The following is a 12,653-nucleotide window of genomic DNA, read 5'->3' as shown; positions in this document are numbered from 1 at the left end:
ACAGTAGGTAAAACACCATCCTCAGCTTCATGACAGGGCACCCTTTTATCTTTCTAAGCTTGCCAGGCAGAAATACACTCACTACGCAGTATCAAAGAGTCTGCTGATGCCCGCTCCTAACACACTGGTCCTTCATGGCTTGGTTTTCAGCTGTGTCCAGACCATACAAAATCAAATGGGGAGTCACTCAGCCCTGAGCTGAATCCCAGCCCAGCAAGCCATCAGGAGGATACAGACTACCACTTTCCAAGCTTAAGCATCCCACGTCTCAGCATCCTAGAAGCACTTACTAATAGGATGAAAAGGGTGTCAAAACCAAAACAAAGTAAAATCTTCCCTGGGACTTGCGGCAATCTCACTAAAAGTGCCTATGAACTGAAGAGGTTTAAAAATGTTTCCTGAATGTGAAGTGAGACCAGAAGGTTGCCAAGCAAAGAGAGGGCTACACCCTGCACTCTGACATGTGGAAGTATACTCTGCTGCTGAGACAGTCTCTTATCACCTTGTGGCTTCTGGACTACATTCAAAACTTGGCTTTCTTTGGCAATGGTGTTCCTGGAAACGATACTGTGATTCTCAAACTAACTGCTTTTGCAGACAAGTTTCTTCAAAAGAAGTGGCGTGGAAGAAGACAAAGAAAAAGACAAAGCCTCTTTCACACAAGCTCCTTCTTACGCTGTGCTGCCAAACACCAGCAACATTTCTACTCTGCTGATGCATTCGGCTGGCCATGACATCTGAACCCTCCTCCAGACAGGCGAGCCTGTGAAGCTAGAGATGCAAGCTGTGTATCACAAGCAGATCTGTTCCTAGTGCTTGTGGAGAAGACTTGGCATCTGTTGGGAACTCTGGGAACCGAAGCATTTGAGAGGCCATTTGTGAAGTCCCTACAATGGTGACGTGCAGCTGGTTGCTATCTTCTAGTTGTAACATGGACTGCTGGGAAACAGCTACATTCAGTGATAACACTGGTATAATGAAGCAGCAACTCCCCATCAGTCATATTTAGAGCTACACATGTGGGTATTTTCCAGTCCAACAAAGTAACCAGAAAGCCTAGCTGAAGCACCCCAAACCCCAGAAGATTATCATTCCTGGGCATGGTCTCAATTCCAAAGCGAATCCAGAACACAAACTCTGTCCTTCCCAAGATCTGGGCCATAATGGCACTTTCTAGGCATACAGCTGCTTCCTATATCCCTCCCTTCCACAGGACAGTAACAAGAAAGCTCACAAGAACCCAGAATTATCAGGGTTTTTTTTTTTGGGGGGGGGGGGGTTGTGTGATTGGATTATATCCATTCCAGTTGGGGAAAACAAGCAATTGCACACAGATCTGTTGATAGCACTTGCTAAAACCAGTACCAGAGCTGCCAACTTGCTTTGAAGAATCAAGATGACAAGAGTCAGAAGCTGCAAGAGGTGAATTTCATGGAATCAACGGACAGAAACACTATTGCCAGAACCCCAGCAATGTGACAACAACCTTCCCGGAGTGTTTTGTACTTCCTGTCAACAAGGTCAGGCAGAAAGGAAAAAAAAAAAAAAAAGCTGCCTAAAAGCAATCATCTCTGTCTTTGAAAGACAGAGAAAACATCCCAAAATGAAATGAAAGAACCGATATTATCACAGTCCGAACATCGCTGAGGAAAGAGGATACTATTCCCAGACTATTCCCCATCATTCACCCCCACCACTCTCTGCTCAGCTTTTTACTTCTTCAGCTCTCCTACATACACCATTAATCTGATCAGTCAGGTAAGCCCAGTTAATTCAAACATTTTCAATAGTCTCGCTTTCTTTTTTTTAAACCCAGGTATTCTTCAAAAAAACAGCTTGAGAAGCAGCCACTTGCAGTTACGTCAGTGGATATGAAGGTACAGTTCTTCCCTCAAAGGGGCAGTGATGAATAGCTAAGAAGGCAGCAAAACTTTTTAACCTAAATTTGCTGTCGGCAGAACAACACGTCTGACTGCAGCCCAGCAGAATCAAACAGCGGCTTAACCACACGGTTGGCTCCCCAGGGGAGCTCCACTAGGCAGGTCATGCATCTGTGGTTAGAGACAAGCAGCCTTCCTTGTCTTCATTCACTGCCCTTATCTAGATCAGCACATGTATCCTGTCATAATCGAGTCCAGCTCAGTCATATTGTCTTTGGAAGGCCCCTAAAAAGGGACAGTTAAGTCTTACTCTTCTGTGAGATACCGATCTGCTCAAGGAGACCTTCCAGATCTCCCAAAACCATTGTTGAAAAGGGCTGTTTCCATCCTTTTTCCAGTGTCATAGATACAAGAGGCACCTTAACAACGCAGAAGTTTTAGCAGTATTATTTACTGAGTACTAGTAAATTAGCATGAATCTGATAATAATAATGTAGCAAGTTTCTCCCACATGACTGCATGGAGTCAGATTTTTCAGTAAGGCTTTGAACAAACTTACCTCTGGTAAACAGAACTCAGGCACAGAGTCTACAAACACATGGCCAGAGCACTCCTTTAGTTCCTGTAAGAAAAGCACACCAACAGAGAAGACACAAAAATACAATGCAATGTTACTCCAATGCAGCAGATTTCGCACTTTCAAAACTTTTTCTTTATCACAGGTAATTTCCAGCCCATCACTACATTATGTTTATCCCCCTTCTAGATACAATTTGCTGTAAGCAGATCTGCTGAAATTGCTTTCATGCGAGATGAGGCTGCTTGGTATTTCAAGGGATCAGATCCTTGTTTGGAGGAACAGAGACAGCACTCCACTAGGTAAGGAAAGAGACCCTGGTAACCACTGGCTGGTTTTCCTGGGGCCATGAAGGAGGTGCTGTCCTATGAAGCTGCATTTTCTCTGCCCTTCCAATTGCAGATGTGTTGGCTGGGAAATCTGTAACGATACAAGTTGACTTTGTCTATCAGAATCAAAAGTAAAGTATGAACTGAAAAGTGGGTCATGAAGACCACTCTTCTTGGAACTGCTGCTCTCCTGACCTGGAAGGTGCGCACAGCACCTTTACAGTGCCCTATCTTACAAGTTTGGAATTTAGTTTTGGTTCGCAATAACATCAAACCTTTTCTGTCTTATTAGGAGCAGAATACAATTTTTAGCCCGTCTCAGAGCGTTTGATGAAACATCTTTTGGGGATCTAAGCTCCACGTGGCACTTTTCGTTAGATTCATCTCTACTGGATCTCTAGTCCTCTATTTTCTTCCTCTTTTTTCAAGGCTGACATCACAAATCTTTGTCACATGAAAAGTCATTATTCTTCAGGATTATGTATGGAACAAAAATATTCCCAACTCTAGTCCTAACACACCTCACAGGCTACCTATCACCCACTGTGCCTTCTCTCATGGATGCTTCTCTTGCTTGTCCCAAAGCGAGTGGTCTCAGCCAGCTTCAGACTGACAGAATTAAAGATTGAATCCAATTCTTAATAATTACAGTGCACCTGCCAACTAATAACGAATGAGCAATTACATCTAGTGGCAGAAGTCTCCTAACCTCATCTCAAGGGAGTTCAAAATGATTAAAACTAGATCGCAGCAAATTTCAATGCCTCTCCAGGACTTAAGTTTTATAACTGTCATCCAGAGAGTGCTATAACAGGAATGTCCACCCGACATGATAAAACATCCCCCTTTGACTCCTTCCCTTGCCTTTTTCCAGCACGGGTCAAAGAATTTACCATTCCAAACAGTTACAATGGTCAAGGTGAAGGTAAGAGATGCTGCCTTTGAATTTTTAACACATGATTTCCATGTGCAAGTTCGAAGATTTCTCCTGAGCACACACTGCAGCAGCAGTACCACAGAAATGTAAGTACATCACATATAAAAATATACTGACAGCCTATCCATTCTTTGGACAGAACAGAGCCCAAAGCACTGAGACCAAGGCTGGGGTTCAGGAGAAACAAATTCCAGGGAATTCAAATTGGCCAACTCCATTCCTGTCACTGAGCCTCTGTAGCTCTGCGATTGCCAGTTAGCATGTGCTCTGAATAGAGTTGTTACTATTTTATTAACAGAAATGCTGCCTATACAGTTTCTTTTGTCTCCAATGAGAAGAAAAATCAGGTCTTTAATCTATGATCTTCAGCTCCCTTGCCTGTAAAAATCAGATCAAACCATTTTGTCTACCTCAAAGTCCCCTACAAAAGCAACTATTATTACTGTTTTCCTTTAATGTTCACATAGTCAGAGAACAGTCTATTAAAACAGTATTTTCTCTACTGATACCTATGGCTGCACACATTTGAAATGTATCTGCCTATTTTACTAACATCTGACATATTTTTGTGTTCATTGTTCCCCTATGGCAGATCAGGCTGGACGCTGCAGTGCCTAGTTTTGGTTGAAGCCCCAGATAAATTCTGCCTACAAAACTAATGTAATGAAAAGGCGGGAAAAAAGAAAAATTCTGTCTCTCATGTAGCTGAGTAAGTCCTGTGTCTTAGAATTAGGAGGCTGGAGATAATATCCTCCCTGCTATGTCCAGCAGCAGAACACATGTTGATTTCAGAGGCCAAAGACGTGCTTTTCCTCTATAAGAGACCTCCCACGGGCAAACCATTCACTTTCTCATAGTTCTCCTGCCTAAAAAAGGGTATGATACCAACCTCATTTATAAGCATGCTATGAAGCTTTAGTGTCAGAAAAGTGAGACTGTTGAATAAAAGGCACTCTAAGAAGGCAAAGCACTATTATTTATGGAGCTCCATAAAATAAGAAAATATTCATACTGATGATTCCTGCATTTTAAGAGGATTTTTTAAAAAGCTAGGCTACCTCTGAAGACTGAAATCCTCAGAGTTGCTATTAGCATTTTGTTTCAAAACGTTCTGCTCTGCAAGGACATCATGGCTGGTAAGGGTACACATAGAAACCTTTGCGATGAGTCAGCATGGAAGTATTGTTCCTGCAGTGCAAGCTCCTAACCTGTCAGGTAGCTTTTTGCATGGCAAGAAAATTCTAACCATCAGTATAGTACCTTGTCCAGAAATGTGCTTCCATCCTTCAAAACCCAACCAGGAAGTTTGGACAGCCTCGGGCTGCAGAAAGAGAGAAAAAAATTATTGCAATATGAATTATATCATTATCAGTCCCTAAGCATAGACCTTCTATTTGGTGTCACACAGGAAGAGAACACCGTTTCTGTCTCAGGGAACTAACAGTCTTAATAAAACAGACAGACAGCTTCACTGTGTTTAAGTGTTCACTGAAATGACTTTTACAAATCATGATTATGACACTTATAAGTAAAAAGAATAAGAGGACGATGCATGCAGGGAGTTTGATTTTAGTCATTTACGGTGAGAATTTCAAAAAGGCTCAGTGCTGCTTATGTTGTCCTGTGGTGAAACTGGCTGCATAAACAGAAGTTAGGGCAGCAACAAACTCTATGCCTGAAACAATAAAAAAGCACCGTAAAACTGCTCTGGGACAGAAGATGTCAGACAGATATTCCCATTAGCAATGGCAGGGAAAGACCGATGCTCTGGACTACGTCATTTATGGACACAGGGGTTGCGGTTTTATACCCACATAAACCATGGTTTCACGCTGAGGTCTCACCCTGAAGACCCACACCAACAGCTGCACAGTGCATTTACCTGTGTTGGAAGGACAAAGGGGCAAGGAGGTTTTGCTGTGAACTGCATGTTTTAAGCTGGCAGGTCTGGTACCAGTCAGCAACGCCAGGGCCCCTTTTTTTAATTGTTTCAAAGGCTAATAAAGAAACTTCAAGGTGCACATTGTAATCCTGAGTTCACAGTAGTAATTGCTGCAGCATTTCTTGCTACCATAACTGAGAGACTTATTCATACTTCACAGTGACATTTGATTCTTGTGTGAGCCTACAACTTAGCTCTAAACCCACAGTCTGCCCAGATTCAAGCATATCTACAGAAATCCAAAAAAGAAAAAGTTGAGGAAACAAGAGAATTGAACCCACCTGGAATCAAGCCCTGCAACAACCTCAGATTTGGAGACAGAACTCAAGAACTCAGTTGCAATGAAATCTGCAAGCGTTGTGCACTAAGCTCTATAGACAGGCATGCTTACATGCTATAAGGGCTTTCAAATTTAAGATCTTGAAAATAGGATTTTTTGAGCGATTCAAGGGCTCAGAGGAATGCTGTGTTCAGACTAACAGCAATATAAAAGAATAAATCCTAACTGGCACTCCAGAAAGTCACAAGGAAGGAAAAAGGGGAAATCTAAGACTGAAGGAGTGAAGACAGAAGGTAAGAGGCGAGAGCAGAAGGATATGTCATCGAGAAGCTATGCCAGAGAAGTGCAACCCCCTTTTGAGGATAAAGAGTAAGTCTGAAGAAGTCTGATGATAGAAAAGATGAGGTGGCTAAGTGTACTCCCCACTGACACATTCAAAAGCACAATTTAAGAGCAGTATTTTGGAGACTGAGGGGGCTGAGTAGAATTGGTGCAGAGAGACTAAAAGAGCTATGGAAAAAGCAGGGAAAAGCAAGAACGAACTACTCTGATATGCAACAACTTTGACAGGTAAGGGAGGAGAGGACAGAAACCTTGGTTGGAAGGGACATCTGGAGGTCTGTAGTCCAATGTCTCAAAGCCAGCACTAGATCAGGTCAGCCATGGCTTTGTCCAGCTGTGTCTCGCAAATCCCTGGAGCATGAGATTCTGGAGCCTCTCTGGGGATGGGTGAAAGTGCTAAGAAAAACTTCATCACTGGGAGGCTAATGTCCAACCTGAGCCTCCCAAGACCCAATTTGTGGCCACCAGCCCCTTATACTGCCTGCCACTGTTCAGAAGAGTTTGGCTCTGTTGCCTTTGTAACTTCCTTTCAAGCAGATGTAGGTGGCTGTTAGCTCCCCATCTAGCCGCCTCTCTGCCAGACTAAACAAGCCCAGCTCCCTCAACCTCTCCGTGTAGTCATGGGCTCCGGACCCTGACCATCTTGGAGCCCCCTGAGTACCCTCTCCAGCTTCTCAGCATCCCTCTTCAATTAGGAATCCAAACCTGGATCTGTTTTTGGTTTCACCAGCACCAGGCAGAGTGGAATAAACTTTCCTTGGTATGCTTGCCCTACTCCCCCTAATTTAGCGTAGTACGTGGTTTGCTTTATTCATGATGAAAGAGCACTATTGACTTGTACTAAACCTGGCATCCACTGAAGAGTATACAGTCTTGTCAAGAGAGGCAAAATTAGCAGATAGGTCTTGTGTGTGGGTGAAAGTGGAATAAGCAACACAGGACAGAAAGGACTCTTTACCTTGAAGCCAAGAAGTAACACAGCTCCTGCCGACATAGTTTTGACATTGTAACAGAGTGATTGATTAATCCAAAATAGCTAGAACTGTCCCATAAATAATGCGAGCAAGTGTGTCACGGCTAGACAGGAAAGGTTAAGAGCTTCCCACATGTTCATTTTACCGTTTTGCATTTGACTTTGGTATAGGGGAGAAAATTCCAGTTGACAAATCTCCTTTAAAGTACATGAACTGGCATAAAGTGTTTGGCAACTGCAGGTACTTTGCACATGCTCCATGGACTGGTGAGAACAAGGACTGCCATTTCCAGGACAAGGTGGAATCTAAATACCTTTTGACAGGCTTTTTTTGAAGAGCAAAAAACTCTAAAAAATGTCCAGTCCTTTTAATGACACAAACACTACAGCACTTTCCTCTCTTATAGATTAAAGCACAGGCTCTCAAAATGTTTGCTCAAGGAGGGTCCCATGCTAGGTACGACACAGGACTTAGCTGCATAGCAAAGATCCTCTGTAATATCATACCTTTATGCTCCAGAGAGGTAAAAATTAGGGCACCTTTGCAGACCACATACTGAGACTTGCAGAACCCCAGTGGTTCATGGATCATACTTTGGGGACCTCTGGTTTAAAGACAGCAGAGAGAAGCATAGCTCCTCTCCAGTTAAGATTTCACATGGGTCCATCTCAGCCTAGTTGCAAGAAGCAGCACATCTGGTTCTGAGAGGACATACAGCTGGTAATAACCTAAGATCTGACAGACCTATGTTCAAATTCTTGTGCTGCTACATGCTTCACGCAAGACCTCAGGCAGTCAGTCCTTCTTGTAGTCTCTCACCTGGAAACTGATGATAATGTCAGCTCTCTATCACCTGGCCGTGTTATGTTGATAATATACATTCGAATTTCAGAGGTATTTAGACATCATGGTAATGGAGACCTGATATATAAGGGCACAACTACAAATACTACGGAGAGATAAGGACTTTTTAGTGGCAGCCACATTCCTCCTCAAGTTTCTAACTCATTTCCACAACTCCCTGCAGGACATCTGTTTTGTAGAGTACTGAAGAGATCAATTACTTGCCCAAGTCCATGTGCTTAGGACAATCCTTGCTGTAAGGGGTGTTCAATCACCTTACCGACAAGATTGATTGGATTTAAATCCAACTGTTTGCTCCAATTCCACTGGGCCATCAGGGGTCAAATCTGACATCCTTTCTTATTGCATTGGAGTCATTTTAGTGCAGACATTCTGGAGGTACTTGGGGAATTCCAGGTTGTGACCTGCAATTTGGCTGTTCATTCCCAGGGTCTGCTATCAGCAGACAAAGCTGGCATATCCCGGGGGAGCACTGACGCCTGCAGTTCTAAAGAACCTCTTAAGCTTTTGTTCAATCACCTAATTTTGCTACTTGTTCCTCTCTCAATTTCCTTTTTTTTTGGGGGAGGGGAGAAAGCGAATGCAAGGCAATTCTGTCTGTACCTGGATTTCCCAAATTTTCTGGATCCCTTCAAAATCTAATACTGCACCTAAATGTTGTAATTATGCATTGTAGCAATTGCATTATGGAATGGGACAAAAATTGACTATCACACTGATTCGTCTTAAGGCATCTGCTGCCTACTCTACAGCAGATCTTGAACTCCACATTCTTGCAGAACAACGCATACATTGTCTATTCTGTTCCTCTCCAAGAAATAACAAATCATAGGAATTGCTGGACAAACTGCCTTAACCTCATCAGGTCACTTAGGAAACTCCCTTTCCCAATCATATTCTCCCCCTCTCAATCAAGCCTCCCCTGAACCCAGAACGTTCCTCACTTGTTTCCTCGTGGATCAAAGTTACTAAATGGCTTTTGTGAAAACTCCTACTACTTCCCGTCACCAAGAGTTACTCATTCCCACCTTTCCAACCCCTCATTTTTGTAATTTATTCCATTTATGCAAGACATAAGTCACCCTAACTGAATATCCAAATTCATCTAAAAACCTGGGAAAATACAAATTTGTAATTAGGGCATAGAAGGGGGAGTCTTGATCTCAGGATTCTCTTCTAGACTCTACTTTTGTTTCATTGCCGTCCCATTCCTGTGCCCAGCTGCACTGACCCTTTATTTATTTAATTTTTAAAAGGGAACAATTATGCCATCCAGTCAACTAACGAGGACTGTTAAGTGCTATTTTTCTTTGCATTAGTCCATGCTCTGAAGAAAAGCCTGAGAAGACGGTGGTTAAACAGTACTTGCTGGGCTCCACGCACTCCATCTCAGTTACCCATTTATCTCATCTTGCATGAAGAAGCCAGAAAGATGACAGATATGTGACCTCACTTGTGCTGAGCAGTTGCAGCAATACTTTACTGAAGCTTAGAATAAATTATCTAGAAAAACCAATCAATAAATCCATAAAATGTCTTCCGTCTATTGAGCCAAAGGACGTTATTTTGATAAAGAGAATTTTTAAGTGAACAAAGTCTATTTATGATATCAGATGATGCCGTTCATTTGTACTCATCCCCTCCCTCCTTCCAATACACCATTTCACGCAGAGCACTCCAACTGCAACCCAAGAAGACGCAGACTAAGTGCTTACAGGCCGCAGAACATACCTCTGAACCAGTGGCAACGGGAGGAAATTGAGGGTAGATGTCATGTCCAGTCCGCAATCCAACATGATGGTGGTGGATTTGAACTTGAGTACATTGCACGGTAGGGTTGGATGTCCTGACAGGCAGTACTGAAAGAAGAATACGAGGATGAACTACTCATGACCTTTACCAACAGAGTGAACCCTCCCTGAAAAGTGCCTTTTTCCCCTTATTTTTAAACATGTAGTTTCATGCACACCAGAATAAAATCTGATTTCCTATGAATCTGTGCCTCACAGCTGCGTGCGTTCATTGAGATTTCCCCATATCAGGGTATTAAGGGGCAGATTTTCTTCAGACAAGGTTTTCTGATCACAAGGGTTGAGCAGATGACATAGCTCCTCTCTCCAATTTAGGACACATGTAAAATATCTTATTTCTAACAACCATCTCTTCTCACAAAAATCCCAGAAAATCAGTTTCTTCAAAACTCAGTCCTACCAGCAAAACTTGGCTGAAATCGGCTAGCAAATTTGAAAACTACTTGGGGTGGAAAGGGAGTGAGAGAATCCCTGCAGAAACAGAGGTTTTATTTCCTTAAGAAACCAGCCTAAACAACCAAACAAGGTGCAGCCCACACTTTCTGTGGCTGCTTGGCACAGATCAGCAGAGGAAGCTGTACATGTGCACCGCAGCAGCTCTGGGGCATGCTCTCACCTGCTTTTTGTCTTGCTAAACACAAACAGGAAACACGAGGGAATGGACAACCATACCTGAATGGAAAGGTTTGTGTACTGAGAAACCCCAAATGCTTTGCAAGCTTAATGAGCCAGTAAGCAGGTTATGTACGGGGGCACTTCAGCATCATTGAGATGCAGTCACCTCTTGTATAGAGAGTGGCAAACATTTAACAAAGCACAGGAGCAGCTGAAGCTTTGAATAAGAAGAGAAGTGAATAAAAATGCCAGCTTTAAAATGCGGGATTAGAAACGTAAATGTCTGAATAGAGCGTGGCCACCTCCGCATGAGGGTTTCTCTTCATTGACGAGGGATTCGATGGTTTTTCAGGGATGGCAAGAATAGAAGATTTTGCATCTCGAATACAAGTTTTTGCATCTCCGAAGTCTGGGCACCTGGCAGCACAGCAACTCAGGTGGTCAAACTTTAGCTTTTAAATTCAAGTTGTGGTCAATTAAGATTAAAACTATCAGTTTGTTGGCCATGCACTGCACTAAAACCAGACTCAGTCATTTTCTAAGTCATTTATACCTCACGCTTGCTTTCTATACTTCACTCTACAAAGTCGAAAGAAGGTAGATTAATCATTTTATTTTCTACGTCTGCTCACAATACGTTCACACAGGACTGCAACTGTCTGGATTAACAATTCCCAAGAAGTCTACATACATTCATCAAAAACATGTTTTAAATTATATTTAAATATTAAAAAGCTACTAAGCTCCAAACATTAAATTAAAAATATCACAAAGACTTTTGTTTTAAATTCACAAAGCCTTAATTATTAAGAAGCAACATTACATTTTGCCCGCTGTTAGCAAAGTTTAAAAAAAACGTGAAAAGCCAACTTGGTGAAGAAGTGAGTATACAAGTAAGGAATCCAGTTGTTTTATTCACAAATGTAAAATACACATGTGAAATTAAGTTCTCATCAGACCAGAACTTTGACAATTGAAGCTATAAATCCAAGTAAATAGAAAGAAATGAAGGAAAAAATAAGATCTAAACTATTTTTGTAGCTTTTAAACTATCGGTAATTAAAAAAGGCAATGAAATATCACCACTTTTATCAGCAAAACACTTTCTTGCTTTTTTTAAAATCATGAATAGGATCATGACCCTGACATCTACAAGCTAACTGGAAAAATCTTCCTTTTTTCTTCTTTAAAAGCATCTAAAATAATCTATATCTGTGGCTGTCACGCTGTGGTAAATGGATTCCTGGGAGTCAATGGACTCTTTCTACCAGATTCAAGTAAAGTGACTAAAAAAAAAAAAAAAAAAGGCAATTCATATATGCTATACAGCTATTTGCACAGATGACATTTCTGGGCCCGTACCTCTGTTAGAATTCTAGATTAGGAATCCAAGAATCTGAGTGTCTGCACTATATACGTCTCTATACACACTATAAATGTGATAATTTCCACCCAGTTTATACCTGTTACTGTTTGAAACAGATCCAGAGATCCCAGTCACTAATATCCCTGACTGGACTAAAATGCAAGTCCTTTTTGCTCTAAGATTTGTTTGCTTCCATCTTTATTCCCTTATGGCTAAAGGTTGGCGCAGCTAACACACTAGGCGCCTCATCTCCTAACTAAAAAATAGTCATGTAAAAAAGTCACAAAACATACAGAAGACATAAATATGCCCGCCTCAGCTCACAACTTTCTTGGCAGGCTGTGTAAATTGGATGAAAGTTTGACAGAGTGGGGCACAAAGAGATCAAGATGAGGGGCTAATTCCAGATGCTAAGGCCCTCATAGAGGCAGGTTCTCAGCAGACATCTGGTTCACGCTGAGTGCTCACCAGCTCGGAGCGTCTCTGGTGATCTCATGGATGGCAATGTGGCAGAGAAAAGAGACGATGTCTCACACTAGCAGCTCCAAAACATTCAAAATTTTGCAGGTTAAAGCCAGTGCTTTGAATTCCAACTGAAGCCAAGAAATACTGCAGTGCATTCTTCCAGTATCAATATCACACGCTAGCTTAAAATCTAGGGGGAAATTAGCAACTGGATTTGCCTGGACCAAAGCACATTTGTATTTGTGGGAATCTGACATTTTCACTGGATTCT

General features: G+C 42.1%; 1 protein-coding gene across 2 annotated transcripts in view; it reads right to left on the bottom strand.

The window, feature by feature from the left end:
* The window catches only part of INTS9 (integrator complex subunit 9), a 71,070-nt gene that overhangs the window by 56,858 nt on the left and 1,559 nt on the right, over positions 1 to 12,653 (bottom strand). The window contains exons 2-4 of one of the 2 annotated variants that reach the window (XM_050893689.1): positions 9,857 to 9,984; positions 4,984 to 5,044; positions 2,440 to 2,502 (exon numbers count right to left, since the gene is read on the bottom strand). In XM_050893689.1, coding sequence (XP_050749646.1) covers positions 2,440 to 2,502; positions 4,984 to 5,044; positions 9,857 to 9,984 — 252 coding nt within the window. The remainder of the gene's footprint in view (positions 1 to 2,439; positions 2,503 to 4,983; positions 5,045 to 9,856; positions 9,985 to 12,653) is intronic. The other variant, XM_050893690.1, reaches the window with a different exon arrangement.

This window comes from Gymnogyps californianus, chromosome 3 (assembly GCF_018139145.2).
Source record: "Gymnogyps californianus isolate 813 chromosome 3, ASM1813914v2, whole genome shotgun sequence".
NCBI lineage: Eukaryota > Metazoa > Chordata > Aves > Accipitriformes > Cathartidae > Gymnogyps > Gymnogyps californianus.
Note: the sequence above shows the minus strand (reverse complement) of the source record. Positions and strands in the feature narration are given on the sequence as shown.